Consider the following 27,860-nt stretch of genomic DNA (forward strand, 5'->3'; position numbering starts at 1 on the left):
GACTTTATTTGATATTCAGCAACTATCGATATTTATATTTCTAATTGGATGTTTAAATCATGCCAACTGATATGAAGCAAATTACATTCACATAATTTGATAACAAATTTATATAAATTTAAAAAATTACATTTTCAAAAATCTTTTAATATAATATTTCAATTTGTAACAAATTTAAAAGTTTTAAACATTATTTAAATCGGTTTCACAAAGATTTATCGAAGGGACAATTTAATGCCTTCGGTATATCGATATATTCAAAGACAACTCTGATAAGTATAAAACAATGCGAGGGATTTGTTGTTGCACAAATTCAAATTGAATTGTATTTTTTTTTTCTAAGTTGGTTTAATACAACTACGGGCTACAAATGACTACACCTGCCCCACGCCATGTTAGAGATTTGTTAGCATTTGGTACGGACTCAGAAGATGAATCTGATGCGAGTCAAGTGAATAAGAGAAAAGTGGAAGCATTGTAAGTTGTTTACAGAAACAGATCAATTGACTCGCTCAATTCCATCAATTAATTGTAGCGATAATGGCAATAAAGAGAATGAAGACCAGCCCAAAGCGGTACGCCATCAACTGGTCAAGGAAAACAGGCCTGCGGCACCTGCAGCTAAGGTCTTGTTGTAAGTACGCTTCCCTATTTAAGGGTGAAGGCAATGTCTGTATTTCAGACCATTTTCGCTTACAGTCCCAGACGCCGTGCAGAGTTGACAATGATGGACTCGGACAGTGATGATGAGGACAATAAGAATGATCATAATTTAAACTGCGCCATTCTCAACGACTCATTTGTGCTAAGTCCGATGCACGAGCTGACCAGTAGCAACACGGGCATTCCTTCGAAAACTCCGGGTGCTCTGCGGGCGAGTGAATCGAATTTGTCGTTTCTTGGTCGGTTCGGGAACATGGGCATCAATTGCAGCACCAGCGCTAACACTGGCAAATTGTCACCTGCACAAGTGGAACAGGAACCACAGGCAATGGAGATGCCACTCAAGAAACCAGCGCCTTCGACGCTGCAAACAATTACGGAGCAACGCAAGGCTGTGTCTACCAAAACGCCGATGCGCACTTCCCTAGCGCCGTCTATGAAAAAACAACCTAAACCTGAAACAGAATTTGTAACGCCGCAGGTTTGCAGCCTTGTCTCAAGGCAAAACACGCGCACACAAACCACCCAAAAGACTCGCACTGAGCTGGCCAATGAGTTTCGCTCACAGAAGGTGCTCTTCCAGACGCCCATGACGGTGAGCCGGGCTGCGCCCTTTACAAGCGACAGCCTTAGCTTCTCCCTGTGCGACACCATTAGCGAGAGTCCCGATACGCCCGCTCAACCACCGCCAAAGGTTGAAGCACCCATCACCGGCAAGTCGAAAAAGTCACTGGAGTCTGAGTTTCGTCACGCTGAGCAGGAGAAGCCTGAAGTGCCCTTGTCAGTGCCGGCTGCACCCGCTGCTACGCTGCCTGACAAGCCGGAACCAACATCCAAATCAAATGTGCTCCAAATCAAAAACCATGTGTACCACATAATAAGGAAGCTCGGCTGTGGCGGATCAAGTTCCGTTTATTTAGCACGACGCAAGGATACGGGCCAGGAATTCGCGTTAAAAGTGGTAGATCTACAGGCCGATCCGGTTGTGGTGCAGGGCTATCTCAATGAAACCAAACTGCTCGAAAAGCTTCAGGGCAATGTATGCGTTGTGTCGCTCTATGACTAGTAAGTAATTACAAGTTAGTATTTATAAAAATCAAATCATTTATAATTCCATTCCAATCAGTCAACTGCTGCGGCAAGAGTCCAAACTGTATATGGTAATGGAGAAGGGCGACTGTGATTTGAACAAGATCTTACAGGGATTCACAACCAACCTACCGCTTTATAATCTAATGAACATACTCTACCAAATGCTGCAGGCAGTCAACTATATACACCAGAATGGAGTGATTCACTCCGATTTGAAACCTGCCAACTTCCTCATGGTCAACGGCCGACTGAAGCTAATTGACTTCGGCATTGCTAGCAACATTGCCGTGGACTCGACGAGCATAATCAAGTTTTCACAGGCTGGCACATTCAACTACATCAGTCCGGAAGCCCTCACGGACATCTCCAGCGGTTCGAGTCCAATGCGTGGCAGCAATCAGCCCAAGATCAAGATTTCCACGAAATCGGATGTTTGGTCGCTCGGCTGCATTTTGTATCTGCTGCTGTACCAGAAGACGCCGTTCGGTCACATTAGGAACATCAATGCAAAAATGAGCGCGATCGCCAGTCCCGGCACAAGCATCGAGTATCCGGCTTTACCTATTTACTATCCGCTCATGCTGGTGCATGTGAGTATTTATAGCTTGTATAAAGTAAATTTAAAAGTCGAACTAAAACCATTATCGATTCCATGCAGATGGTCAAAAACTGTCTACAGCTGAATCCGAAGAAGCGGCCCTCGTGCGTGGACCTGCTTAAGTATCCATTCCATATGGTAATACCCCTACAGAATCTACAATTGGAATCCAAGCGCTGAATTATACAAATTTATTAGAATATGTCTCCATTTAGTAATAAGTTCCAGTAATAATTCCATTGTTTTCTCTACACATTTTAAATGAATGAAACACAGAAATATAATGCACTGAATTTTCATATGTGTGTGTGTGTATTTAATTCTCATTTAGCATAAATTATACATCATTAGTTGTTATAATGCAGCGCCCACATCGCCCACATTTAAGGAGACGCCAGCGTTCAGTGTTAATCCATAACAATGCTGAATTTGCGACCTGTTTTATCTGTTAATGCTTTTGCCTTAACTTGTTTGCTTTTCAATTTGTTTTTGTTTGCTTTGTTCCTAATTTAACTTTATCGTAATGCAACAAGTATTGACATTAATTGCTAATTTGCTTTCCTTTGCCTCTCGTAACCTTCGCACAACAATTTGTTTGAGTTTGTGTTCATTTATAATTTGCCTTTACTTAAATACTAAGTTTATGTTTTTGTTTTTAATCATTTATTATATGTATATAAAAATAGTTGTTTTTTTTTACTTTTTTAATTATTATAATTATTATTTTTTTTTATATTTTTATTTATCATATGCTTAATTAAATGTTGCTGTTGTGGGCCTAACCATTTGCTCTACTAACATATTTACTGCTGCGGCTACATCGAATACTTTGCGCTGTTTACAAAATCAAACGAACAGAAGATACAAAATAAATCAGTTACACATACAATTTTTCTAACGGAACACAGTACACTCTAAAAGGAATTTCTTGTTGGACATTCACAGTTGCTAAATGTGTTTTTCAGCTGTTTATCTTGGTATGATTTTAGTGAGTCGTTGTGATTCATTAAAGTGGACTTTCCATTCAGTTGCTTAACTTAATGAAACAAACAAATCTTTAAATGTTAGCGCGCACTTTTTAGCGGTTCATAAATGCAGGTAAACACAAATAATATAGCATAATATAATATAGTAATATATATGTATATATATATATATATATATATATATATATATATATATATATATATGTTTTTGTGTGTATGTGTTTATATAAATAATCAAAATTACAAACAATTGTTTTGTATAAATGGGTGTGTGTGTGTGTATGCATGCAGGTGCAACAGCAGCAATTTGTGAGCGTGGGCGTGGTTTCAATTGCACGCTGCTCCTGCCTAAGCAGCGAGTCCAAGTCCTAACTACAGACGGGCAGCTAACAGGCTCTATATGTGTATGTGTATAATCATCAATTTGAATAATATTAATTCATTCCTTCGCTTCACATTTAGATGTTCAACATTGCACAAGTTTTGTTTGCTTGTTTAGTTTATGTATATGTATATGTATACGTATATATGTATATATAAACATAAAACTTTAAAGCACTACTTAATTTCATCATTTTTTCTACTTTAAAATGTTAAATGTTGCTGTTGGGCTCGTTTAATATTTACTTTCCGTTTTTGTTCCACCTATTTTGTAGTTTTATAGTTGTTTTTTTGTTTTTCTTCTCTTGTTTTTATGTTTTTATATATTTATAATATTAACTTTAAACTTAATAGATTGTTAGAATTGTTTTTGTTGTTGTGGTTTTTGGGAAGTTCGACAAACGTTGTGATTGCTGTCAATTATCGTTGTGGTTCTGCTGTTTATTATCAAGGGCGGCGATCCAACACGACGACATTAAATGTCCTAAAATCATCACAATTGAATTTACAATTGAGCATAAAGGGAGTCTAGCAATTAGCTCACCTGTTCACCGTTTGAAGCATGCTGCTGCAACTTGGATATGAGCTGCTCCTTTTGGCTAACAATGCCGCGCCAGTGCTCATCCTGCTCGCGGGCACGCTGCTCCAAGTCCACCAGAGTGTTGCTCTACATAATGAATATGTTCTTCATGTATTTTCATTGTCATCAATTGACAGGTGGTTGAGCTTACCGTTTTGGTGACCAGCTGCGTGAGCTCATCGTTTCGCCTGCGCAGCTTCAGGTTCTGTGTTTGCAGCTCCTGCTGCTCGGCAGCACTAGCGGAGAATTTACTATTCGAATTACTATTATTGCTACTAATATTGTTGTGGCTGCTGCTGCTATTGTGATCGCTGCTACTGCTGCTGTTTGATTGCGTGGACTTATTACTACTGTTTGTCGCAGCTGCTGCTGCAGCGGCCGCCTGCTGCTGCTTAATGTGTGTGGCGAGCACCTGCTGCAGCCACTCCTCGAACGAAGTGCTGAGTGCGGTGGCGGCGTGTGCCTTGACAGCATCGGGATACAAGCGCTGGTACAGCTCCCGGATACGCTGCTGCTCCGCCTTGGCCGAGTTGGCCGACGCGCGGCTCAAGTCCTCGCCATTGGCAGCGGCCGCCTGTTGCTGCTGCTGCAACTGTTTCTGTTGTTGCTGCAAATTCAGAAATTATGTACGCAATTAAAATTTGCAGCTGCACTAGAATTACCCACATAAGTTAGTGTGAAAGAGCGGGAGGCGTTGCGACTTACAGGAGAAGGAAATGGTTTTTGTTTTTTTGTCATTGCTTATCAAATATTTTATTAATAACTCTTTACAAACTATACAATCAAATGAAAAGAATCGAAATTATAACAATGCTGGAGTGCGTGCACTTACGCCTACGCTTTGCGCTGTATTTGTTTTCGTCTTTGCTGTTGTTGGGGATCTGGCGGTTGCTTCGGCATTTTGCAACGCTTCAATCAACTTCCAATTTTTCATACGAATTTCCTGACGAAACACAAATACGTGGCAATTAGTATCAAAGCGGGATGAAAGGATTAACACAAACAACAAAAAGAAAGCACATCAAAGAAAATCGTATGGGGGCAAGGTTAGTTTAGTAAATGTTAATATCGACATACATATAAAATATTAGTTAGTACAATAAATGTTTATCAATACATAAAATGTTCTGTACTATTTAGTACATAGTTTTATAATACACATTTAAATAAACCAGGAAATAGTCGGCAGTCTACGTCAATCAAAATTGATAAGCTTGTTCCGTTTATGCCAATTCATATTATATAAAATATATAGTTATTATTGAAGTTTGTGCGTTCGAGCGGACGGACGGACAAATGACTCAGCTCATCATCTCATCATAAGCCTATGAAAATGGGAAACATTTGGGTATAATGGTTTTGTTAGCAGGTATGCAACAGGCAGAAGCAGACGTAGTGGAACCCTTTACGTATATACATTTAGCTTGTCTAGGGTTGGGTATAAACTTAGTTGTTAGCACTCACATTATTCTTCTCGCGCTGCTCCTGCAGCTCCTTCTCCAGCTGTCGCTCCCTATCCTGCAGCTTCTCGGCGCGCTGTTGCGCCTCCTCGAGCTGGGACCGCAGAACGGTTGTCTGTTGCTGTTGCGTGGCTTGGTTATCGGTCAAGGTGCGCAACTCTGACTGTAGGTTGGTTAGGGCCTCGGCCTGCACCTGGGCCTGCACCTGGGCCTGCTCCGATTGCTGGGCGGAGGCCTGCACAGCCTGTACGGCCTGACTGTTTGCCTGGCTGAGCTGTTGGGTGAGGCTGGCATTGGTGGCTTCCAGTTTGGCCGCCTGTTGGCGCAGCTCCTGCAGCTCTGTGTTGCGGACGCGCGCCAGTTCGCCCTGTGATTGCACGAGCTCGGCCTTGGTGGACTCGAGGGCTTTGTTTAGGTTGCGCAGCTCCTCTTTAATCTCGGCATTCTCGGTTTCGAGTTGCCTCCGCTGCTCCAGCTCGAAGACGCTGTTGTTGAGGCGAGCCTCCAGCTCGTCGCGCTGCTGCTCCACCGCGAGCAGCTGCTGTGCCTGCTGCTGTATGACTTCGTTCTTCTGCTGCACCTCGGCATTCACAAAGCTGGTCATGTCCGCAATGACCTTCTCCTTGTGCGCCAGGTCCTGCTGCAGGCGCTGCAGCTGCAGTAACAGATCCTGGGAGCTGGCCTGCTTTTCACGCAACAGCTTCGCCTGGAATTGTTGGCGCTCCAGTGCCAGCTTCTCATTGGCACTGGCTAGCTCCTGGTTAAGTGCTGCCAGCTCCTGATCCTTGCTCAACAGCTTCTCGTTGTATGCCTGGCAGCGACTGTGTATCTGGGCGCGCTCGGTGTTAATCTCTTGGCGAAGTTCACGCAACTTGGCTTGGATGCCGATCGAAGCTTCCTGTTCCTCGGCCAGCTGCTTTTCCTTTTCGTCCAGTTGACGTTTCAGTTTCTGGCATACGTCGTCCGACCAATCGCCGTGACTGGCGGGCATATCCTGCTGCCTGTTGAGCAGATACTCGATGAGCATTTGGATCTCGGAACGATTCAGCTCGGCGCGCGAAAACACATTCATCAGGGCCGACACACCAATAGTCTGATTCTCGGCGAGTTTGTCCAGTGCCTGCACGAGATCCTTCACGCTCAGCGACGTCTCCTTCTGCTTCTTGCCCGCATGCTGTTGCTGCTTGTTGCTCTTGCTGTTCACGTTATTGTGCTGCAGCTTGGGAGAGCCCGTGGACTGTTGCTTGAGTATGGTTTGCTTGGGCACGTGTGGCACCTCCACGGGCTGCTCCATGGCAGCGCTGAGCAGAGCTGGAGCGGCAATGGGCTTCTCCTTTTTGGCAGCGTTGCCGTTTTTCTTTTGAGCCTGTTGCTTGGTGCTGTTGTTGTTATCCTCCTTGCGTTCCTTCTGCTCCTGCTTCTTCAGCTCCACCACATCCTTTGGCGCACGCACTTCAAAGTTGTTCAAAGTGGGCGTTTCCTCTACAGTTACTGGCCTGACGGCCACGGCTTCGTTCTTATTCACCAGAATACCAACAGCTGCCTTGGGTCCTGAGCCATTGCGCTTATCCTTTTTGCCCTTCTTGTTATTATTGTTGTTGACGTTGTTGGGCTGGTTCTCCTTTTCGGCGCTGCTGGGTCGGCGTGGCTGCTCATTTAAGACCTCTGGATCAGGATCGAATTCCACATGCTGCTTGGACAATCCGGGCTGTGCCGATTCCTCTTCCACACCAACTGATCCCTGGCCCTCCGAATGCCCATCGGAATAGTCATCCTGCTCCTCCTGGTCGTTGTTGCTGGCATTGTCCTTTTGCTGCTCTCGCTGGCGCTGCTTCTTTTCGCGTTTTAGCTCCTTCTTCTTCGGCTTGCGCTGCGACGATGCATTGCCTCCGCTTTTGTTCTGCGCATACAAATTGGCGCTCAGTGCCCGCTTCTCCGCCACAACTTCCTCAAAGGTCTTGCGCCTGAAGATCTTGTTGATGAACAAAAAGGACAGTAGCGATGCGCCGATCACACAGCCAATGACGATCAGTATGTGAAAATCCATATTTGCATACTTTGCCGGCAGCAGTTGATATTTGTGTGAAGAGCGCAGTGGTTATTCTTTTGTGAATTGCTGTAAAAGCAAAAAGAAATTGTTATAAAAACCTCAATAAAATAAATATACTGGTCAAAATACATTTAGTATGTGCTTAACTACAGGGTATTTGCTTGTCTATCTCGTTGTTATCTTTCTACTTAAATTGCGAAGATAATAAATAGATATTCAATTGAATAAATACTAAATTATTTAATAATCATAATGATTGTGAATTGTCCAAATACTGTTAGTATATTTATTTAATTAACATTAAATATAAAATTAGGCAAACTCCACAAACAGTCTTTCAATATACAAGGTTTAGTCACCTTTTGAAGCAACGAATATATGTTTAAGCAATTCACACGAATTTTTTTTTATTAATAGTCTACTGTTACTTTTATATTTCAGTAAAAGTATGACTTCATATCTGATTCACAAACAAGTCTTTACGTGCCTTTTGTGTGGTCTTAAAAAGTCGACGCTGACTAGAAATTTTAAAATCTGATGGGCGATTAAATTTTTAAAATATTTTCCACATCTAACAGTTGGGAGCTTTTTTTTGTGGAATTACCAATGACGTGTAGCTTAGCAATTAGTGATTCGCTGATGGTTGGAGCTGCGTCGAATGTTCAACATTAAACAAAAAGTAAGATCAACGACTCAACAATCAAAATCAATTATAATTGTCATTCACTCGAACGTGCCTGATTGTTTGTGTTAGTGCATGTGCCAGGCGGCAGTGAACACGACGCATGCTTATCAGTTCGCCGGCCGGTGAATGATACCGAAGTACACAATTGTTATCGTCATTGTTGGTGGATGTGTTGTAAATAAAAATTGTGTATATCGCTGTTCCTGTTGTTATTGCTATGTTGTTTATGGGGCTTTCGTTTCGTAATTGAGATAGCCGTTGCACTTTAAACAGTATATTTTTTCTGTACATACATACATATGTATGTACATCAGTGCTGGAATATTTCAGGCTGGGATCGATAACATGCATCGATAAGTGAAATTGAACAAGCCCATAGCAACTTGTTTGAGCAGAGCTTTAAATGTTCTTATTTGGTTGAACTTAAGCGGATACGAACAGTAAAAGCTGGCCACAAAGAATAACCAAAGAAAGACTTGCAAATATAACAGGAAATTTACAAACACACACACACACACACAAAGCACTACTGTTTGACGCACACGTATGCAAAATATTGAAAAGCACTTACTATGTGGGATCGTCTACGCTTCTTCTTTATTTCTTGCTTAAAACGCGCTTGAACGTCTATTGTACCGAGCGCTAAATGGACACAACACGAATGACACAAAGTGCCAGCTAGCAGCAACGGCAACGGTGAAGCCGATGCCAAAGCTCAGCTCAATGCTCTCTGGTTCTCTTTCGCTATCTCTCGCTCTTTCGCTCACGCGACGGCTACAGCATACAGTTAGAACTTGAAATATTAAGTGTGCTCCGTAAGCTCCGTTTGCTTTTGTTGCCGCTTGTTCTGTTCTTCTTATCTTCTTTGAGAATTCACAAATTGCAAATACAATTCAAGGTTGTTGCTCTCTCCCTCTCTCTCTGTCTTTGTCACTCAGCAAGCAACTGTCTCGAAGCAACGTCATGTTTTCTGCTTCGCTCAGGTCTGCTCGGCTATTAACTGAAGAATTTCAGCAGGTCCGACTTAACAACTTCAGGCTCTTTACTTATACATTTTACTGCTGCAATACATATATACACACATACACATATACAGACGTATGTACATATGTATATGATTTAATCTTTAATGGAATCGTCCTATACGTCTTTTCAGTGCATGTTGGTATTTGTTTGGGGATTCACAGCGTACACTTGTATATGTACATATTTACTTTCTCTCTTTCTATCTCACTTTTTTTTATTGTGTTAATCACTTGCTGTGTCAATATTGTCGATTTGCGCACTATAAATTCCAGTTAATTTTGATGACGACGCTGTTGCGACTGACAGTGTGCGCTGATTGCGATTCGTCATTGGAAACGCAAACGTAGCTGTAGCAGGGACCCAGAATTACTCTGACGTCGACTTCGGTCGTCTAGTCTAATGATAGTTTTGGAATGAAACATTTAACAGCTCTGTGCTAAATGTGTGCCAGTGAGAACGATTTGAGTGGGTTCAGCTACACTTGAACGATGCCAACAAAGGCGGCATTTCTTCGAACGTCCAGCGGCCGTAAAGAAGAAACTACAAATAAAAGCCGGTAAAGGTCATCAACCGGAAGAGCGCCGCTGCGGAATGTACTCAAATATATACACGCACACACACATGCATACACATTCAGACTATACGCTCGGTTGTATGTGTTGTATGACAGTCAAAACTGGCTGTGGCTACGGTCCGCTGGCACAGCTCTGAGAATTATTATCAGCATAGCAACAACTACAACTGCAACAAGTACTAGTATATGTGTATGAGTGCCTAAATAACTTTACATATGTACATATGTATATGTTTATGGCTGAGTCGTTTGCTAAATTTACTGCTGGCCCGATTGCAAGCTGCGCCAACTGCAAATATGGCCCAATTTTTTGTTGTTGTTCAATTAGTCGGAAAAAGCTGCCGCTACCCATATGGAATTTTTCACTCACACCCAATTGCTGTAATGGTAACGGAGCAAGTGCTGAGCACTCTCTCTCGCTCTCACAAGGGCGCTCACACGCACACGTACACAAATACTCATTCATTTTTGTTTTCTCTTTTACTTTTTGTAATTTTTATCGTTCGACGCCTTTGTTTTATGTTATTCATAAATGCAATTTTGCTTTTGCTATTTTTGATAGTCAGGCAGGCTGCTGCTGCAACAGGCAAATGATAATTATAGAAAGTTCTCAAAACATTTTTTTATGTTTATGTTTATGCAACATGCAATGTTGTTATGTGCGCTTAATAACGAGAGCATGCCATTTCGAGAGTGCGATGCGTGGGAGCAAGCATCAAGTTCGCTGCTGACGATGCTAATTTTCTCTTTTAGGCAGGTGGGTCACAAAATTCTGAATTTGTGTCGCATTTAATTACTCACTGAATATTCTCAAAACATAACAACAAAATACTCACTGGAAATCAAAAGAAATATTTGATGTGTGTTAATGATTATTGATTACGAATGTTGTTTGTCAAAAGTGTCCAAGGGAATCAATCTGTAGCGGCAGTCTAATGAATGGAAACTATGCGCATTTATTATTTGCGCCCTCTTTATGAATGTCTGTTAGGCTGTATGAATATAAGTGGGTATTAAAATTGAAGGGCCGGGCAGGGCAGGGCAGCGTTTGTGTCGGCTCGGCTCGCCTTGGCTGCTGGCTGTTTGTCTGCCAGCAATGTGTAAATGTCAAAAGAAATGACCACACAATAACAGACACACACGCACGCACGCTCAAGTACATATGCACGAGTGCAACATATAGGGGCCAACACATCAATTATGTTTATTTCTTGTTTGATACCATCGCGAAAAAGGCAAGGCAACGACACACAAGCATACACACACACTCATACACATTTACATAGGACAATCAGACGCCAAAGTTTTTGGCAAAGCAGACAATAAATAACTAAAAACAATTCTTTTAAAGAGCGTACTCATATATTAATTTCACATTAATGACGTTTAATTAATTGGCATAAAGTGAAAGTATTTTATACAAGACAAAAATTCAACGTGGCTTATTAAGCGGCTAATTGGCGAGACTGAGGAAAACAAAAAGAACACTTCGAATTATATTATGTACATACATATGTATGTATGCATGTATGCATGCCTATGTATATGCCTGCCAAGTGACCTAAACCCGATTTCGAATATGCGGCTGTTTGCAATCGTCTTTTGCTTGATAGATGTGGAGCATGCCAGACCTACACACTCATACGCACTCACTCTCTCATCCATATATATATGTACATAGAAAACGAAGCGCCGCTCTAAATTGATGCGGGGGCGTAGAGTCAGCCGAGATCTATGCAAAAAGGCAATGTACGTAAATCCTACAGTTCAAGACAAAAGGGCGTCGCTGCTGCGCCGCACAAAAACAACAAATGCACCAGTCTTTATACACACACACAAGTAAGCGCAGATATGCATACGTATGTATGTATCTGTTTTTATTATACAATTATCGTTTTTTTTTACTTTTCCAACTTCTTGCAACGTCGACAATTTTACAACCTTTTCACATCAAAATCACAGAGCAATATTTCTACCTTCAACTACACACACAGATACACAGTATATGCATGCAGTTTTTGCTGTGGGGACCATCCGCCATTTGCAAGCAAGTGTTGTATACGTGTGTGTACGTGTCTTAGAATGTGTGTGTAGCGTTGTCGCGTCGGCAATTTTTTCTTTCATTTTCGGCATCTATTTTCCATTACATTTTCATATGCTTTTACACAATGATAACTTTTAAAACTTAGCCAATTTTATGAAGATACTAAACTTACTATTTTTGCAGTTGGAAGTAGCGTTATTGTTGAATTTTAAACATTTAAATTAGTGATTATTATTGCTTTGAGTTTGTTTCACTGCAAAGTGTGGCGGTCTGCGTTGCATAGTCGATACAATGTGGTGGTCTAGCGACAAGTTGTTAATGCAACCTTGAATAATAAATTGTTCAAATGTGGAAGTTTGATTTCGATTTGTAGTTGCGGGAATATCATTACAATCAGACAAGTCCACAATTACAGCCTTTACTACAAAAATACAATTTTTTTTATAGATCACAATATATTGCTATATTATTTTTGTTTAAATATCGACTATTGGCAACAGAAACAAAAGTTTATTTATCTGCAGCTGTATATCGATATTTCGACTGGAAAGAACTAATAGAACCTACAATTTTGTTCTCCATTCGTTTGAACAAACATCGACACAACTGTTAACCAACTTAGAAGAAACCCAAATTTAAATAATAAACTCTCTCGAAATTTCGAAAGTCCCGCAGACAGCGGAAACAATGATTGGTAAATTGTCAGCTTGGTATCGGGACAATGTCTCCGAGTCCGTGGAGTGTGTCTCATGCCGCTTAATAAGTGGATTTGGCATGCTCGGCATTGGAGCGTTTCTACTCTCACAAGCTAAACGTCGTCGCTCACCTGTGGAGCACTACGCTATGAAAAGCATTGCGGCAGGTAAGTGTAGTGCAGGAGCTATAATTGAAATAAATAAACTCATATTTTTTGTTCATATAGTTGCTGGATTTTTGGGTGTTGCACGTTTGGCGGACGCAGACTTTCTAAAGGCGAAGGCGGAACCCGCGAAGGAACCCAAAAAATTGACAGGAGATCATCCGTTTTTTAAGCGCTGATGCCATTTAATTATAGACGCTTGTTAAATTTAATTTGTTCATTACATTTATTCATCGGTACATAGACATATTTCCTGGCTTCAGCGTCCCACCTTTCCTAGCTTGGTGTCAGTCTTTGGATTGGCAGTTAGATTCTGCACGGCAACAATAGTTTCGTTGATTTGAGTTTGTAGCTGACGTAAACTTTGTATTTGCAACAGGCGCAGAATACGCATGGGATAATCGAGAGCCGGATCGTTAGCCGAAACAACATCATTGCCCTTATCAAAGGGAAAAGGGGTGCCAGTTACCGCCGTCTTGTGGCTGGCTGTTGGAGCGACGCGTTCATGTACAATGCGCGCCACGGCCTCCAGCTGCAGCAAATGGTTGGGGTGGTAGGGCACTTTAAGCTTTGAGGCCAAGGCGCGTACCCCACTAATGAACTCCTTGTCGTGGACTGTTCAATCAACATTAGTAATGATTATTAATTGTTAGCTCTATTAATTGTAACGTGCGAATCTCACCATTTATGCTGCCATTGAATATGGTTTGAACTTTTTGCTGTGAGAGCGCTCCGTTGCTTTTTGTCTGGCCTGCGGGCTGGCTATTGATTGTTTCGTATTGAGCAGGATCATCGAGGTACTCGAGACGTATTGCATGTCCCACCAACCAGGTGAGCTGCTCCAGTTGGGATTCATATGGGGGCATATTCACATCAGCGCAGTATTTCTTATAACCCTCCTCCCAAACCAACATGTTGTCCAGATTGCGCAATTTCTCGCGATCTTCAATTGTATAAAGACGTATTTTTTGATCTTCTAGCCAAAGCACTGTGCTTGCAAATTCCTTGCGATCTGTGTGCGAGGATGAGTTAAACGTATTCCAATTTAAAACGTTCACAATTTGTATACTCACTGCTCAATGCAACTTCGCTGGGTGTTGGATGACCCAGCGCCTCGAGCTTTAGTTTTAACATTATTTTGTTCCTTTAGCTAGTAATACACAACTTAAAAAATTAGCAAATAAACATACACAAGAAATCTGACCGGGTGCACTAAATAAAAAAAGTGACCATTTAGTATTCCGAATAACGACTGGGCACACTTTCGCACAGCTGTCACTTATCGATAGCATTAGGCTGCCAATGAAATGATTTTATTGTATTTGAAAAGTGTTTATTTATGATGGCAAATGATACGCTGATTGAGCTTATATCTGAGCAGATAGAGATTTGCATGCTGCCCAGCCTTAAAGTAGATCTGGATGAAGTTCAGACTCTGCCGACGCACTTTAAGGACTATCATTCCATGCTCGAACAAGAGCTGCCGAAGTTATACGATTTACTACACAAAAACGAAGTTGTCTTCTTATATGATCTTCCATACCAGGAGGTATTTATCTTACGGTAAACTGCGATGCCTCTAATTTACATGCATTGATTGTTATAGATTCGAGCGAAGCTCGTTTTGCTGCTCTGTGAACTAACCGCTTCGCCGACGATCTACCGCCTTAATAGCGATTGCGAACCATTGCTGCGGAATGCGAATCAATTGCTTCGAAAACTGGCTTCCAACTGCAATAAAGCAGAGGAAAATTTTATTTTCAAATACTATGAGGAAAAGCTGCATAAAAACTGCTGGAAGCGACAGCCGGGCGCGGTTCATGGCTACGTTAGATACTTGGAGGTTGAATAATGAGTAATACATTGTATTGACCTTTTATTAATTAACTAGTATTGCAGCATCGACACATAAACGATGTCAAGATGTCCATGCAAATGCTTGCTTTCAGCTTAGCAGTGGGCCTCAATGTGCGCGAGAGCTTTCAGACGGAATACAAACAACTGGGCGTGCGCATATTTACACTGATGTTAAAACATGGAGTAAGCATATAACTAAACTTTTCATATGCTTTATATTCATAGAGCTGATTTATTCACATAGCGCCCTGATGATATTCAGCAACTGAATGTGCAAAGTGTTATTTACGAGAACGTCTTCCGGGATGTCCAGAGCATGGAAACACTTAGCGGAACAATTTGCAATTGGGATTGCCTCTTACTATGCTTGGATCATTTCATGAATGTGGATGTTTTTACGGTACAGTGATTCTTGGCGCATTTTCTTATTTTATAAGTTAAGCAAAGCCTTTGTTTTTTCAGTGGAATCATTGCGATGACATGCTCGAGCGACTAATCCAAAATATTTCACTGGCCTCAAGTACAGAAATGTCGGTTTCCCTAATGCATTTCATAACAAAGCTTGGCTACTATTTTGCCATCAACAAGAATGAAATCGCAGCAGCTTTAGCCACTGACTTAACGCAGTCAAATCATTTGACTGAATGCCTGCAGGTGTGTGCCTCCCTGAATGTCTGCACCAGTTATCGGTGGGCAAAGAGTATACTGCAAATGCTTGTGCTGGAGTCTGAAAAGCTGTTGCGAAGCGTAGACGCGGCTACCAAGCTGCTGGTCGAGATGCAGCGCTGTTTTCTAGTGTGTGTGCTGCCGATTCCTCTCCAAGCGTTGCACGTCCATTTGCAAGAGTTTTATGCGAAGTTTGTTGCTGTGCTTCTAGAAGGCGTCACCGTCCATCAAGGCAATAAACAAGTCCAAATGGTTAGTTTAACTACAATAACATTCATTTTACTTCATATTCTTACATGCTAAAATATTTTTTTCTTAGCTAACGCAGCTGTTTATACAGATTTTCATTTATCAACTGCAAAGCGGTTCCACGGATAATCAAACTCCGTGTAATCTAAAGACCTACCTGACTGCGCTGGAGAATTTATCGCTGATCATTGTTAAATAAACATGAAAAGATTTGTTATATGGTATTTTTAATTTATTGGATTGAAATCAATTTAATTTAAATTTGCGCGTTAGCTGGGGGCTCGGAACTAGTTCAAATCCAAATTACACTTTTCAACACTTCTGAACAGCTGATCGCATCAAATTTATTGTTGATGGCATCAACTTGATGCTCCCACGTGCTAACCGCGAATACAAATATTTTAATAGAATATACATTTAATAATTCATTAAATTGATGGCGCTGTTGTCCCAGAAGAGAGCGCCGCCTACCGAAGACGTAGAAGCGTCTTCTGCCTCAGAGAACGATGAGGAAGAAGACAAAATTGATGAATGCGACAATGAAGGCAATCCCGCTTGGGCAAGAACAATTGCCAAGCTGCTGCAGCAAAAGCCACCTGAGAAGCAAAAGAAGACAGTTCTCTCGCGAGCCAAGAAACTGAAGCCCAACGATGCTCAGAGCAGTAAAGATAAAAAGAGCTACGACTTTGAGATCGATGGAACAGAAGTTGAGGTCAAGACGGAAAAGGATATCAAAGAAGAGAAGGGCTCCGCACTTGATGCGGAACTGAAGCGTCAACAGCGCAAAAATGTGCCACTGCAACTACGTGTTAAGCCCGATAAACAGGATATTGAGAGAGAACGGAATCTGCGCAAGGTGGCGACACGAGGCACGGTTCAGTTCTTTAATGCAGTGCGCATCCAACAGAAGGATCTTGAACAGAAGCTGGCTGAGGCCGGACCGCTGGACAGCCGAAAGGACGCAGTGCGCAAGAACATAGACAAGAGCAAGTTCCTGGACGTATTGATGAGCGGTAAACGCTCCAAGTCCACGGCAATTGACAACGCCGTGAAGAAGGAGGAGCCGGAGTCGACGACTGATGAAGATGAAGATGACGACAAGCCCACAAAAGGCGCTGGCAATAAAAAGAAACCCGAATGGAATGTGCTGCGCGAGGACTTCATGACCAACAAGAAAATCAAGCATTGGGATGAAGAGGACGAGGAAGAAGGGGAAGAGGATGCGAACAGCGCAGAAGATAGTGACGATGAATAAATAGTATTTAAGTTATAGTTTTTAATAAAAAATGAATTAATTAACCATTTCCGCATTAGACGTCATGTAAATGCCCACAATCAATCCGAACAGTCCAATTGCTGAGCCAAAGATCTCCACAATTAGTATCTTGACAAATAAGGATGAATTGGCGGCATCCGCTAGAGCTGCTCCAGAGCCCACAATGCCCACGCATATGCCACAGCTGAGATTCACCAGACCAACAGACAGGCCGGCGCCAAAGGTGGCGTATCCCGTGAATATGTTTCGCGTCATGATCTTGCGATGGTTGATCACATTGTGGATCACATAGGTCTGCAGATTCCCGGAGAACACAATCGAGCTGATTAGGCCGTAAATGGCAACGGCTTCGCAAAATATCACAGATATTAGATTCTTGGTTTTGATGCGAGGCGCACGCACCCCTCCTCCGACAATGCTGACGCCCGTCATGAAAATGCCAATCGCAGCGCCCACAACGGATAGTGAGACGCACAGGCCGACGCCCAGACCGGCCCACATGTAGGGACTAGTTGTGTGCAGGAACCAGCTCAAGCCTGACCGTTCTCCTAGGTCAGTCATCACATTGCCCAGAATGAAGGCCAGGACTCCAAAAAGGCACAGGCCAAAGAATATAAGACAAATTGTGCGAATACCCATTATTTTGTTCTTTTCCCAATTAAACGTACTTATGTATATCAATTCTGCAAATACTTAAATTAACCAATGAAATTAAATCTCTGCTTATTTTTGTTGACATGTATTTCAAAAATTTCAAGATTGAAACGAAGCCTCTGACGTCAAAAGCTCTTTGTTTAGACAGTTGAGCTTCGATGCGAATAAATAATTAATACTTCAAATGGTAACTGGTAATGCAACAACTACAAAAGTACTGTTGCACAATGAACGCCATATTTGAATGGGGAACTAGTTCAATTCTGACAACTCGTTCTGGACTCACATGCTCATTCACCGTTAACGCCTTATTTGAATGAAAAAATGCCAGCATTTAGGTTAAGTTGAATTATACATACTTTTTTCAAATTATTTAGACTGTTTATTTTCAGATATTCATTATTGTTTATTTTTATTGGTTTAGTGTACTTTTTTTTTTTGAAGTTTTTTGTTTTTACATACATATAGCACATATTCGTTTTAAATTCAATTCGTTTTTTGTTTGATTTTGGTTTTTCTGTTTTGGCATGTTAAATTAGCATTTAACGATTAGATTTGGCCACGCGCTCGAGTTCATCCTTCTTCTTGATAGCATAAGAGTTGGATGAGCCCTTGGCTGCATTGATCATCTCGTCGGCCAGGCACTCGGCAACGGTCTTGATATTGCGAAAAGCAGCCTCTCGTGCGCCTGTGCAGATCAACCAGATGGCCTGGAGTGTGATATAAGGATTGGCGTTAGGAAAATATGTTGTTAGGACCACCCAGCACTTGCCTGATTAACGCGACGCAATGGCGATACGTCGACGGCCTGACGACGCACAGTGCCAGCGCGTCCGATGCGCGTGGAGTCCTCGCGTGGCCCAGCGTTAACAATGGCATTGACCGTGAGCTGCAGCGGATTCTCACCGGTCAACAAGTGGATAATTTCGAAAGCATGCTTGACGATGCGACAAGCGAGCAGCTTCTTGCCATTGCTGCGTCCCTTCATCATTAGGCCGCAAGTCAGACGCTCCACAATTGGGCACTGGGCCTTGCGGAAACGTTTGGCTGCATAGCGTCCAGCCGAGTGCGGCAAATAGCGAGCGAACTTCTCCTTGACAGCAATGTAATCTTGCAGCGAAATGTCACTAATTGTGATTTCATCGCAGCTCCAGCGACCGAATAGCTTAATTTCGGGCCAGTCATTGATGGCCGACTGTTGGAAGCCATTCATATCGTCCTCCTCCCAGGCAGCATCTTCGATTTGCTCACCTTGACCTGCGTCTTGCAGCTGATGAGACTCTGAATTATCGTAGCCAGGCTCAAAAGTGGATTCTCCGTAGTCAGACATATTCGATGCAGTTCTAAACAGGGACGAAACTATTTCAGTAGCTATATTTCTTTTTCTCAGTTTTTTTCTTCCTTTTCTTTCCTTTTTTTTTTTTCTTTCCAAAAACTTACATTGCTTACCGTAGGAGCTCAGAGAAATTCGACCGTTTCGGTTGAAAGCAGAAGACAAAAAGAGTTTGATCAGGCTGACAACGTGACTTTGCTAGACTGAAAATGACAGTTGAGCCAATAGTTCGCTCAATTAAACTATAGTTGTTCCTGTAGTCGATTATTTACTGTCGGGGCAAGCAATCAACCATGGTTTGTATTAGAAAAAGTAATACAACCTTAACAATTTTTGGTGTCCTTGTTCAGAAACGGCGAATGAAACAATGTTCGAAAGCCATTTCGATACCGTTCGATACAGATGCTGCATACTTTGCTAAGCTATCGCCAATATTTGTAATATCGGTTTAATTAAATCATTACAATAAATTAATTTAAATAGAAGTGGAATTTTCATGGATTCATGCAAAAAGTCGATGTGCAAATGATTAAAGTTGGATCAGTCAAGTTATTGGGGATTGTTTAACAAAACGTATGTATTTAATAGCTTTTAATATGGAATACTTTCTATAGTAATAATATTGTTGGAGTACTTTCTAGTACTTCTGCATTAGCAGAAGCATAAGATTATACAGTTTTATGTTTATTATTTGGAGTTGTAGTTAATATAATACATTGTTTTTTAGAAATACAAGTGCCAAAAATGAACAAATAATATAAACAACTACATATAGCTATATCATAAAAACACACACACTTGGTTTTTTTTCGCACACTTATAAATTAAACTGATAACAATATAAGAAAATAAATCAATGTAATTTTTACACAGCGCGCATTTAACGTATGATGCTGAAAATTAACGAAACGCGCGCGGCGTAAAAATTATAGATTTTTGTAACTTTATAACTTAATAAGTAACTAAAGTCCCATGTTGTCGTGAGCGCTGCAGAGGGGGCGAGGGTTACGCCTGAAACAGTAACTGCGTATATCGAGTTTGTAATTTCCAAAAGATGGAACACCGTTGTTGTTGTGTCTTATATGTCGGAATGGCTTGATGACTGATTGTGGTTTTTGTTTTTGTAGTATCTATTTGTTTTTTTTTTTTTTTTTTGATGAGGCGCGTGACACATACTGTAAAAACTTTAGTTAAGTGCTTGACGAATGTTGTATATCGATTAAAATTAGTTAATACTCACGGCCACTTAATCCTTATCACCCATTTTAGCTTTGGATGTCATATATATGCCCACAATCAAACCAAAGAGACCGATGGCTGAGCCGAAGATCTCCACAATCAGAATTTTGACAAACAATGCAGCATTAGCAGCATCCGAAAGCGCTGCTCCGGAGCCAACAATACCGACCGCGATACCGCAGAACAAGTTGACCAGGCCGACGGCAAGGCCTGCACCGAAAATCAAATAGCCCGAGAACCAGTTTGTGTTCATCACGGTCTCGTTGGCGAGCGCATTTTCCATTTTGAACTGCTCCAGCTGACCAGAGAGCACGATGGCAGTGATGAGGCCGTAAATGGCGACAGCCTCACAGAAAATAACCGAAATCAAATTCTTGGTCTTAATGCGTGGCGCCTTCACGCCACCGCCCACAATGCTGGTGCCCGTGGTGTGAATGCCAAGGGCAGCGCCAACGACAGACAGGGAAACAGATAATCCGATGCCCAGACAGGCCCACATGTACGGACTGGACGTGGTCAGGAACCAACCAACGCTCACGCGTTCGCCCTTGCCAGTCATAACAAAGTAGAGGATGAGGATTGTGGCCGCGGCGAGGAAGAGCCATAGAAATGTTTGCGTTACGACTGTGCGTATTTGGGGCGCCATCTTGCACGATTTTTGGTCTGTCTATTGTTTAAAACACTGTATAAAATCCGAATTTAAACAAAAATTAATTGCTATTTACCAAATTGCAGGCGTAATTGTATTTTTCTCGGCCGACAGGTGACTGCTTCGTGCGAAAAAAAAGAATCCACAATCACATGACGTACATTTTCTCTATCACAAGGTATCGAGTAAGTCACGCAATCGATATGCTCTCGATATGTCAAATGTCAAAGAACTTCGACTTAAAATACTCGATACACGCTTTCAACCAAATGCAGATTGCTATAGAATTCAGTGAGTAATTGCATTTACAAAAGTTCAACATAGATGGCGCCAGTGTGCAGCGCGCGTAAAATTCAAATTTCACTTACTGCCAACAGCATAAGTTATGAGATATTTTCACTGAAATATATGCAAATTGCATTTACATATTCATTTCGCTTTTATTATCTCTGTCCGCAGCTCAGTGATTCGCACATACAAATAAGTTATGACATCTTTTTTTTTTTTTAAATTTTTTTATATGCATTGTATGCGTAAAAGAAGTTCGGCCCGAAATACGCACAACAACCAGTGAAATTTACAGTTCATTGAATTGGCCATGTTAGTGGCTCGCAGCAGCAGGGCACACGTTTAACAGCGGCCACGTGATGGCAACATAATCTAAAGCCACATCACCATTAAATATTTACACTACATTATAATTTTTGTTCGTCTTGGGCGCGTGCCCAGCAAACACAAAAGCTCAGCCCAAGCCCAAGCGGGCATCAAAATGGTCTCCTTGTTGCCGTTGTTGTTGTTGTCGTGTGCCGACGACAAGCGACAACCGCAACATTCAATTAAACGTAATGTGTTGTTTGTTGTCCCTCCAAAATGGAGCCGCCCACTCTAGACATCTTGATAATAAATGTAAACTTTTTCACTTGTAAAATCCGCCACAGCATAAAGAGTGAAAATAAAATGAAAATCGTCTTAAGGTCAAAAAAAAAAAAAAAAAAAAAAAAATATATATATATATATATATATATATAGTGAGAGTGTGGAGTATGTGGGGTCGGGTGGTCATCGCCGTGTGTCTCAAGTCAAATATCACAAGAAAAATCCATTAACCTGTGCTCTTTTTTTTCCTCTTGACTTATTTTTGTGTGCGCGCTTTATCTCTCAGGCCCGACCGACACGCTCCTTGTTCATCCGCATTCATTTAGGCAAATGGCAAATGGTGCGCAGGCCGAGGGGGCGGCCGTTGCGGTGTGGTGGGGTGCGGTGCGACGCGGCGTTTGCGATTTCAATTTAAGTCTAAAGTTTCAAAAATTGAAATTACCTAACAATATCAAGAAAATGGGCAAGGTTTGTGAAAATGAAGCGTTAAGAAGCGTTTTTTCGACGCGTCGCGACAGAAACAGAGAAGTGGGTGCTGATAGCTCTTGACTACCTAGAGCGCGGAATAAGCTAATCTGTAATTTCTCTTTCATCATAATATTAATATATTAAAAAAATGAGGTATACTAATTTGGTTAAGTGATTTCTGTAAATATTTTTCCTTTAAGTATTTTTGTGAGTATTTCTGCTGAGCACAATATTTCCCAAAAGTCTTTATTGCTTGAGCGAACGATCATTCCTCTTAGAATTTCCTCAAAGTATTTTCCCTAATTATTTCCCTTAAGTATTTCCTCCAAGTCTTTAATGCTTAGCTGAACGATCACACTTCACTTCACATCACTTCACATCACTTCACATCACTTCACTTCACTTTAATTCACCGAACGATTGACCCCCACCGGGCCTGGGCGACTGAAGAAATGCTGCAGCTGCTGCTCTTTATATATGGCAACTCTCTCAAATGTTTAGCCCGACGGCAGGTAGATGTCGCTGCACTCATGATTCAAGTGACCAATGAGAACACTCTCTTCTGCAGACGAGCTTTAAGTGACCAATAGGAGCACCCTCTGCTACCGCAAGCATTCTAGCTTCGTTTTACGTGAATATAAATACCAAATGAATACTGTTGCATACAGTTAGACAACTGCAATGATCTTCTGTACTTCTTCTTCGTCACTTGCCTTTGTTAGGCAGAGCGACTGAGACAGAGACAGATATACATACATATATGTTTATACAGATGTTGATATGCTAAATAGTGTATGTACATGAATATTTATAATTATCAGATGGCATGGACAGCTGTTAATTCTGTTCTATAGTTCTCTTAAAGACGACTTCTTCATAGTCTACCACAATTTCAGGCTCAATGGGATAACACATTCAGGTATAGGTATAGGTATAGGTATGGGAATATACATATATACTGTATATAGCCCCACACAGATTAATGATGATTATGATGATTATGTAATGAAAACAATGACATCAAACATTTATAAACAACCCGTATATATACATCTAAGTATACTTTCTACAAATTAATCTCAATTAGTATTTCGTTTCTTTTGATATATTATTGTTGTTGTGTAGCCTTTCAATGTTTTCCATTATGTCCACAATTATCTCCATAATTCTTTCGATGCGCGCACACTTCTCGCTCTCACTAGGATGGAGTATGAGGATAGATTATCACTATTTAAGAGCTATATCAATAACGTGAACTCACATTGCCAGTTGCTCGCGAAGCTGGTTAATTATTTGTATTTGTTGAGTGGGGTTTGGTCTTGGTTGCGCTTGGTTCTCCTCACTTATCCCAGGCAATTTCTCGCTAGGTCGCAGCTTTGACGTCAGGTCGATCTGCTCTGTTTTACGCTTGCGCCAGAAGTAAAGGTAACGCTTGAAGCCGAGCTGCAGCATGCGAGCTATTACAATATCATTGACGATCAATTGCTTCTTCACAGCCGAATCGGCGCTCAGATAAATCGCTTTGAATAGATTCTAAAACTTGCGTCAATTGAGAATCGTTGTGGTGCCTCGAAGGCCAAGTGGGACTTACCAAGATAATGGCATAGGCGACTATAGCGAGAACAACAAAGAAGAATGGTGCGAGCACTCCGTGAGCATCTTCCAGAGAGCTATAGGAGATGTCGTTCATAACGAATCGAATCTGGGCAAGTATGGATGAAAACTCAGTTGTATACTCCTCGTTCGATTGGCTGAATGCAATGCAGCCCAACTGGGCGAATGCGTAAATCGAGATCAGACAGAAGAAGCATAAACCCAATATGCTTTTAATGGACTGCAATCGGGGATGGAGGTGGCTTACTTAACGCAACCGAAAACCAAATGGGAGCATTGCAATACTTCACCTACCACTTTCATGGCAGCCAGCACCTGTTGAATAGCCCTGTGGAACGAGACGAATCGTATTGGCTTGAGCCAAACACACGCATTCATGATGCCCAACATATGTAGGTACACATTCCAGCCTGTACTCAGCTTGTCCAAATTTATATATCCACTGCGGTTCTTTTCGTAGGCTTTCTCGATGTCTCGAACCGTCACTACGTGCCAGATATTATAAAACAGCACGCAGTATGCTGCCTAAATGAATGGACATAGGAAATGATTCTGAGATCGAACGTGAAATCGGAATGGAGCTCAAATTCACTCACAATCAGGAAGAATACATCAACATAATTATAGATATTATTCTTGTAGGCCGATACGCCGACCCATCTAATTTCCCGAATTTCAACATATGTATAGTAAATAACGATGATGGAAAAGATAAGTCCAGCAGAAATGGTTAAGAGTGTAAAGGTTAGGAAGCTGTTTAGCTGAATGCCTTGTATGAATTCTGAGGGCGTCACCAGTCCCGTCGGCATGATTTCGAACATTAGTCTGAAATGCGTAATGTGATTTTAGTAGAGCAATAATTAGTTTAACAGATCGTGAAACTCACTTAAGAACCTGAAACATATTGATGTCCTCGAAGTAGACACTGAATTCGATTACAACCAGACGTGTGGCCGAATCAATCCATTTCGATCTCTTCAGATTCCTCAACAAGTTCTTATTAGTTTCATAATCGTAATCCAGGTTAATCGAAAATCCTCCGCCGGCGTATCTGACAAAAGTTGGTTTCAGACGTTTGGCATCTGCCACGTAGTCTACCCTATAATGGTCGAGATTAAATAGATCGAGTATGTTAATTAGACTAGACTACAAGAAGGAAATTGCTAAGAGAGCGGAGAGAGAGAAATATATATATATATATATATATATAGAGAGAGAGAGATAGAAAGGAGTGAGAGGGATAACAATGAACATATGAGGAAAGATGTTAAGAGGTATTTTGATGAGTATAAACTCTACAAATTAGCTTTAATTTATGAAGGTTCGGGCAAAAAGTTGGAGAGTTATGAGGAGAACCGAAAAAATATAAAGATGTTAGCCAAAGTTTACTTACTGCTGAAAGGTTCCTTTAAACTCACGCTTATATGAATAACTTGGATAACACTTCTTTCCGTGTAAGTCGAAAAAATTGATTTTTTGCGGGCAATGCATGTCCCTGACGCGTATCTGTCGTATTCTTGGTACACCAATGATTAGTCCCATGTTGAATAGATGTGGAAATTCTGTTCTCTTATCCTTGGTTAAGTTTTTCTCATTGTGTAGAATATATAGATAATTATATGTGGCAAAATCCCATATATCCCATATTTTCTGTACATTTTTGAAAACCGGGCCAATGTACTTATGGTGTGACCTGTAGTTCGACTCCCTAACGAATGCATTCTTTGTCTGCGTGTAGCTATAGTAGGAGTATTTGTGAACCGCGGTTTCTGTAACTGTGCGTGCATAGTTAGATAGATGATAGGTGGACCCACGTATAACTGTCGATATACTCACTTAATTGCGTGCAAACGAGCAGAATCAGGAGAATAAAAAATTCTGTTATGATCATTCGAATTTTTTGTTCGCTAAGAATCTGGTATGATGGTTTCCTTGTATTACGATCCGGCATATCTTTAAATATAATTTTTTTTTTTATCGATATATTTGAGTAAATAGGCAAAGAGGATAACGACTCAACTGTGATTTATTTTCAAAAGATGGAGATCCTCGTTCTAGATATTTAAGTCTCTATAATTTTGTATTTTTGATGGCAACCCCCTCGTTTTGTTTCTCTCTCTCTCTCTCTCTCTCTCTCTTTCTCCCTCTCTCTGGCAGCTGTGGTTTTTAGATAGAATGAAAATCATAGAAAAATATTTTGAAATATTCTTAGTGTTATCTTTTAGAGCGATCCTATGGAATCTAGTTTTACACTATAACACATCCCATATTAGACTAGCTTAACTATGCGAGTCCATCACACTGTAAGTAAATCATCCTAGGGTATACAACAACAATCGAATCGCTCCCAAGTGCTGGGATTGAATGGTCTCTGAGTGGCGTTGGCTGAGAGAGCTGGTGTATGGCACTCTTATGGCCATTTATTAGACTGCAGCTGGGAAGTTTAAGGGCGTCGCCTTGAAGTATGCAACACTTTGTTAGCACTTGACTGCGCCGAGGCAGAGGGATCTCTGGCATATGCATAGGCGCTGCCATTGTTAACGGCCTGCCAAGCGAGCTAGCCACTCGGCCAGGATAACAAAAAGCAACAACTTGGCCCTGCCATGGACCGGAAGTAGACCGGGCATATAAAAGCTCTTCCGCTCCTTTCCGGTGAAATGTTGCATTTGAAGCCGTGCTGCCTCAGACACAAACACTACAAAACACAACAACAACAACAACAACCACAGCAACGACAGCAACAGACAACAACAACGACAACCAGTCGACATCAACTCTTGCTCTGCACTTAGAGTGCATCACAATAAACAACATAAAAAGAATGCGCTATCAATCGTTAGCATATGCGAATGTTTTATATACCCTGTAATACGCTGGGCTGGAGAAATGTGTTGGGTTTCCCTATCTTGAATGAAAGGGTTTGAATAAACAAGTTCATGCAGCTCTCTCTCTCTCTTTTCTTTTGTATTTGTATATATGTTAACTAATATTTAATATAATATAATGAATTTATTTAAATGTTAGCTTATATATAATATATGTATATGTACATATCAAAGTTTTTGCATCATTTTTATTATGTTCTCATTATTATTATTATTTAAGAATGATTTATTTCCTATTGCTCCCTTCTAAAGGAACTGGAGTTTTTGACAAGCTAATAAACTAATCCTTCATTAAGGATTCATAGGAATTCACTTTGTCTAATTCCAATTCTCTTAATATGATACTCAAAGAGTATTGTAACTTATAGCTAATATGCCCATGAATTTGATTCACCATCTATAATTGTATAATTCATCTTAGTTCTACTAATATTATTTGGCAAGAGCAATAAGCAAAAGTAAATATTGATTTAAGATCAACTCATTGTTCTCCATGATTTTTTCAGTATTCAAATAAACTATCTCCCATCCCAGTGTGTGTAGTGTGTTGACCTAGCTCAAATACCCCAGCCAGAGCGTAATATCAAGTGCAATGCGTCTGGGCCAGGTGACCGCATTTAAAGCAAACATTTTGCCAGGTTTTCTTTGTGTTCGGCCAAAGTCCAGTAAATACAGTTGCTACGGCTACGGCCGTTGCTGGATGGGCGGTACAATGGGCGTGGCGTACGTTCGAGTAGCATCGGCCATGGCACAAAAGGCTGTTGAGAATTTATTTCCTGTTTCGTTAGACATTTAGGCCGCTTTGGCAATCGAAAAGGGCCAACAGATCAAATGGCCACTTGCTGGCCAGATCCTTGGGCTTATCATAAGGCAGTGCTGACCACCGGAGGTTAAGTACGTCAAAAGCACGGATAACTGAATTCAGATGTGAGCATGTGTGGGTGGGTGTGAGTGTGGGTGTGGGTGTGAGTGGGACTCGGAGATTTGGCTTAAATAAACCTAGCAACGGGCAATGGCCAACAGGCAACAGCCATGGGGCTATGGGCAACGGGCATAAAGTGAAATGAATTGGTTTCTGGCATTTGTTCATTGCTTT

General features: G+C 41.3%; 10 protein-coding genes across 15 annotated transcripts; 4 read left to right on the plus strand and 6 right to left on the minus strand.

Moving 5' to 3' along the window:
• The first annotated feature begins 184 nt into the window (after positions 1-184).
• Positions 185-2,654, plus strand: Mps1 (dual specificity protein kinase monopolar spindle 1). The gene is made up of 5 exons (XM_018112917.3): positions 185-477; positions 536-634; positions 700-1,728; positions 1,790-2,345; positions 2,414-2,654. Exons 1-5 carry the CDS (start codon positions 371-373, stop codon positions 2,531-2,533), a joined length of 1,911 nt encoding a protein of 636 aa, XP_017968406.1. The 5' UTR covers positions 185-370; the 3' UTR covers positions 2,534-2,654.
• Positions 2,655-3,039: 385 nt separating this feature from the next.
• On the minus strand, positions 3,040-12,463 carry alt (SMC superfamily domain-containing protein aluminum tubes). 4 transcript variants are annotated; one of them, XM_018112912.3, is made up of 6 exons: positions 12,312-12,463; positions 5,765-7,876; positions 5,133-5,243; positions 4,452-4,907; positions 4,265-4,387; positions 3,040-4,204 (listed from the first exon to the last, which is right to left on the minus strand). In XM_018112912.3, exons 2-6 carry the CDS (start codon positions 7,805-7,807, stop codon positions 4,196-4,198), a joined length of 2,742 nt encoding a protein of 913 aa, XP_017968401.1. In that variant the 5' UTR covers positions 7,808-7,876; positions 12,312-12,463; the 3' UTR covers positions 3,040-4,195. The 4 variants fall into 4 exon arrangements, with proteins under 4 accessions (XP_017968401.1, XP_017968403.1, XP_017968402.1 ...); XM_018112914.3 differs by lacking the exon at positions 12,312-12,463 and adding an exon at positions 12,001-12,118; XM_018112913.3 differs by lacking the exon at positions 12,312-12,463 and adding an exon at positions 9,067-10,030.
• A 208-nt stretch (positions 12,464-12,671) lies between these two features.
• Positions 12,672-13,210, plus strand: LOC108649002 (uncharacterized). The gene is made up of 2 exons (XM_018097990.3): positions 12,672-13,001; positions 13,062-13,210. The coding sequence occupies exons 1-2, from the start codon at positions 12,827-12,829 to the stop codon at positions 13,175-13,177; spliced, it is 291 nt and encodes a 96-aa protein (XP_017953479.1). The 5' UTR covers positions 12,672-12,826; the 3' UTR covers positions 13,178-13,210.
• LOC108649001 (tRNA-splicing ligase complex subunit RTRAF) lies at positions 13,159-14,213 on the minus strand. The gene is made up of 3 exons (XM_018097989.3): positions 14,072-14,213; positions 13,681-14,010; positions 13,159-13,613 (listed from the first exon to the last, which is right to left on the minus strand). Exons 1-3 carry the CDS (start codon positions 14,130-14,132, stop codon positions 13,258-13,260), a joined length of 747 nt encoding a protein of 248 aa, XP_017953478.1. The 5' UTR covers positions 14,133-14,213; the 3' UTR covers positions 13,159-13,257.
• A 124-nt stretch (positions 14,214-14,337) lies between these two features.
• LOC108649000 (uncharacterized) lies at positions 14,338-15,978 on the plus strand. Its single transcript, XM_018097988.3, has 6 exons — positions 14,338-14,547; positions 14,605-14,841; positions 14,898-15,038; positions 15,100-15,255; positions 15,318-15,773; positions 15,841-15,978. Exons 1-6 carry the CDS (start codon positions 14,338-14,340, stop codon positions 15,967-15,969), a joined length of 1,329 nt encoding a protein of 442 aa, XP_017953477.1. The 3' UTR covers positions 15,970-15,978.
• Positions 15,979-16,132: 154 nt separating this feature from the next.
• LOC108649129 (RRP15-like protein) lies at positions 16,133-17,072 on the plus strand. Its single transcript, XM_018098136.3, has one exon. It carries the CDS (start codon positions 16,207-16,209, stop codon positions 17,023-17,025), a length of 819 nt encoding a protein of 272 aa, XP_017953625.1. The 5' UTR covers positions 16,133-16,206; the 3' UTR covers positions 17,026-17,072.
• VhaPPA1-2 (Vacuolar H[+] ATPase PPA1 subunit 2) lies at positions 17,027-17,774 on the minus strand. Its single transcript, XM_018098137.3, has one exon. It carries the CDS (start codon positions 17,683-17,685, stop codon positions 17,062-17,064), a length of 624 nt encoding a protein of 207 aa, XP_017953626.1. The 5' UTR covers positions 17,686-17,774; the 3' UTR covers positions 17,027-17,061.
• A 404-nt stretch (positions 17,775-18,178) lies between these two features.
• On the minus strand, positions 18,179-19,377 carry RpS5b (Ribosomal protein S5b). The gene is made up of 3 exons (XM_018098162.3): positions 19,141-19,377; positions 18,473-19,043; positions 18,179-18,410 (listed from the first exon to the last, which is right to left on the minus strand). The coding sequence occupies exons 2-3, from the start codon at positions 19,028-19,030 to the stop codon at positions 18,243-18,245; spliced, it is 726 nt and encodes a 241-aa protein (XP_017953651.1). The 5' UTR covers positions 19,031-19,043; positions 19,141-19,377; the 3' UTR covers positions 18,179-18,242.
• Positions 19,378-19,582: 205 nt separating this feature from the next.
• Positions 19,583-21,154, minus strand: VhaPPA1-1 (Vacuolar H[+] ATPase PPA1 subunit 1). Of its 3 annotated transcripts, none has more exons than XM_089258074.1 (3): positions 20,998-21,154; positions 20,280-20,939; positions 19,583-20,208 (listed from the first exon to the last, which is right to left on the minus strand). In XM_089258074.1, the coding sequence occupies exon 2, from the start codon at positions 20,916-20,918 to the stop codon at positions 20,280-20,282; it is 639 nt and encodes a 212-aa protein (XP_089114200.1). In that variant the 5' UTR covers positions 20,919-20,939; positions 20,998-21,154; the 3' UTR covers positions 19,583-20,208. The 3 variants fall into 3 exon arrangements, with proteins under 3 accessions (XP_089114200.1, XP_017969240.1, XP_017969239.1); XM_018113751.3 differs by having other exon boundaries at positions 20,274-20,939; XM_018113750.3 differs by having other exon boundaries at positions 19,583-20,217; positions 20,274-20,939.
• Positions 21,155-23,305: 2,151 nt separating this feature from the next.
• LOC108659393 (polycystin-2) lies at positions 23,306-25,869 on the minus strand. The gene is made up of 8 exons (XM_018112286.2): positions 25,716-25,869; positions 25,273-25,654; positions 24,766-24,978; positions 24,476-24,704; positions 24,174-24,404; positions 23,857-24,099; positions 23,527-23,798; positions 23,306-23,463 (listed from the first exon to the last, which is right to left on the minus strand). Exons 1-8 carry the CDS (start codon positions 25,828-25,830, stop codon positions 23,349-23,351), a joined length of 1,800 nt encoding a protein of 599 aa, XP_017967775.1. The 5' UTR covers positions 25,831-25,869; the 3' UTR covers positions 23,306-23,348.
• Positions 25,870-27,860: the final 1,991 nt, after the last annotated feature.

Source organism: Drosophila navojoa, chromosome 2 (assembly GCF_054131105.1).
Source record: "Drosophila navojoa isolate 15081-1374.11 chromosome 2, UAZ_NAV_1.0, whole genome shotgun sequence".
Classification (NCBI taxonomy): Eukaryota; Metazoa; Arthropoda; class Insecta; order Diptera; family Drosophilidae; genus Drosophila; species Drosophila navojoa.

What these genes read in the sequence shown, in the direction of transcription:
- LOC108649002 (XM_018097990.3), top strand. Translation starts at nt 12,827, where the DNA reads ATGATTGGTAAATTGTCAGCTTGGTATCGGGACAATGTCTCCGAGTCC. An exon ending in TATGAAAAGCATTGCGGCAG is followed by an intron (nt 13,002 to 13,061) that starts GTAAGTGTAGTG and finishes TTGTTCATATAG; the next exon opens with TTGCTGGATTTTTGGGTGTT.
- RpS5b (XM_018098162.3), bottom strand. Translation starts at nt 19,030, where the DNA reads ATGTCTGACTACGGAGAATCCACTTTTGAGCCTGGCTACGATAATTCA. An exon ending in CATTGCGTCGCGTTAATCAG is followed by an intron (nt 18,411 to 18,472) that starts GCAAGTGCTGGG and finishes ATCACACTCCAG; the next exon opens with GCCATCTGGTTGATCTGCAC.
- Mps1 (XM_018112917.3), top strand. Translation starts at nt 371, where the DNA reads ATGACTACACCTGCCCCACGCCATGTTAGAGATTTGTTAGCATTTGGT. An exon ending in AAGAGAAAAGTGGAAGCATT is followed by an intron (nt 478 to 535) that starts GTAAGTTGTTTA and finishes AATTAATTGTAG; the next exon opens with CGATAATGGCAATAAAGAGA. An exon ending in CCTGCAGCTAAGGTCTTGTT is followed by an intron (nt 635 to 699) that starts GTAAGTACGCTT and finishes TTTCGCTTACAG; the next exon opens with TCCCAGACGCCGTGCAGAGT.
- LOC108649000 (XM_018097988.3), top strand. Translation starts at nt 14,338, where the DNA reads ATGATGGCAAATGATACGCTGATTGAGCTTATATCTGAGCAGATAGAG. An exon ending in ATGATCTTCCATACCAGGAG is followed by an intron (nt 14,548 to 14,604) that starts GTATTTATCTTA and finishes TGATTGTTATAG; the next exon opens with ATTCGAGCGAAGCTCGTTTT. An exon ending in CACTGATGTTAAAACATGGA is followed by an intron (nt 15,039 to 15,099) that starts GTAAGCATATAA and finishes TTATTCACATAG; the next exon opens with CGCCCTGATGATATTCAGCA.
- VhaPPA1-2 (XM_018098137.3), bottom strand. Translation starts at nt 17,685, where the DNA reads ATGGGTATTCGCACAATTTGTCTTATATTCTTTGGCCTGTGCCTTTTT.
- VhaPPA1-1 (XM_089258074.1), bottom strand. Translation starts at nt 20,918, where the DNA reads ATGGCGCCCCAAATACGCACAGTCGTAACGCAAACATTTCTATGGCTC.
- LOC108649001 (XM_018097989.3), bottom strand. Translation starts at nt 14,132, where the DNA reads ATGTTAAAACTAAAGCTCGAGGCGCTGGGTCATCCAACACCCAGCGAA. An exon ending in CAGCGAAGTTGCATTGAGCA is followed by an intron (nt 14,011 to 14,071) that starts GTGAGTATACAA and finishes CCTCGCACACAG; the next exon opens with ATCGCAAGGAATTTGCAAGC. An exon ending in ATTCAATGGCAGCATAAATG is followed by an intron (nt 13,614 to 13,680) that starts GTGAGATTCGCA and finishes TTGATTGAACAG; the next exon opens with TCCACGACAAGGAGTTCATT.
- LOC108649129 (XM_018098136.3), top strand. Translation starts at nt 16,207, where the DNA reads ATGGCGCTGTTGTCCCAGAAGAGAGCGCCGCCTACCGAAGACGTAGAA.
- alt (XM_018112912.3), bottom strand. Translation starts at nt 7,807, where the DNA reads ATGGATTTTCACATACTGATCGTCATTGGCTGTGTGATCGGCGCATCG. An exon ending in AGCAGCGCGAGAAGAATAAT is followed by an intron (nt 5,244 to 5,764) that starts GTGAGTGCTAAC and finishes GTGTTTCGTCAG; the next exon opens with GAAATTCGTATGAAAAATTG. An exon ending in CGCAGCTGGTCACCAAAACG is followed by an intron (nt 4,388 to 4,451) that starts GTAAGCTCAACC and finishes TTCATTATGTAG; the next exon opens with AGCAACACTCTGGTGGACTT.
- LOC108659393 (XM_018112286.2), bottom strand. Translation starts at nt 25,830, where the DNA reads ATGCCGGATCGTAATACAAGGAAACCATCATACCAGATTCTTAGCGAA. An exon ending in TTTAAAGGAACCTTTCAGCA is followed by an intron (nt 24,979 to 25,272) that starts GTAAGTAAACTT and finishes CGACCATTATAG; the next exon opens with GGTAGACTACGTGGCAGATG. An exon ending in AATATGTTTCAGGTTCTTAA is followed by an intron (nt 24,705 to 24,765) that starts GTGAGTTTCACG and finishes TACGCATTTCAG; the next exon opens with ACTAATGTTCGAAATCATGC.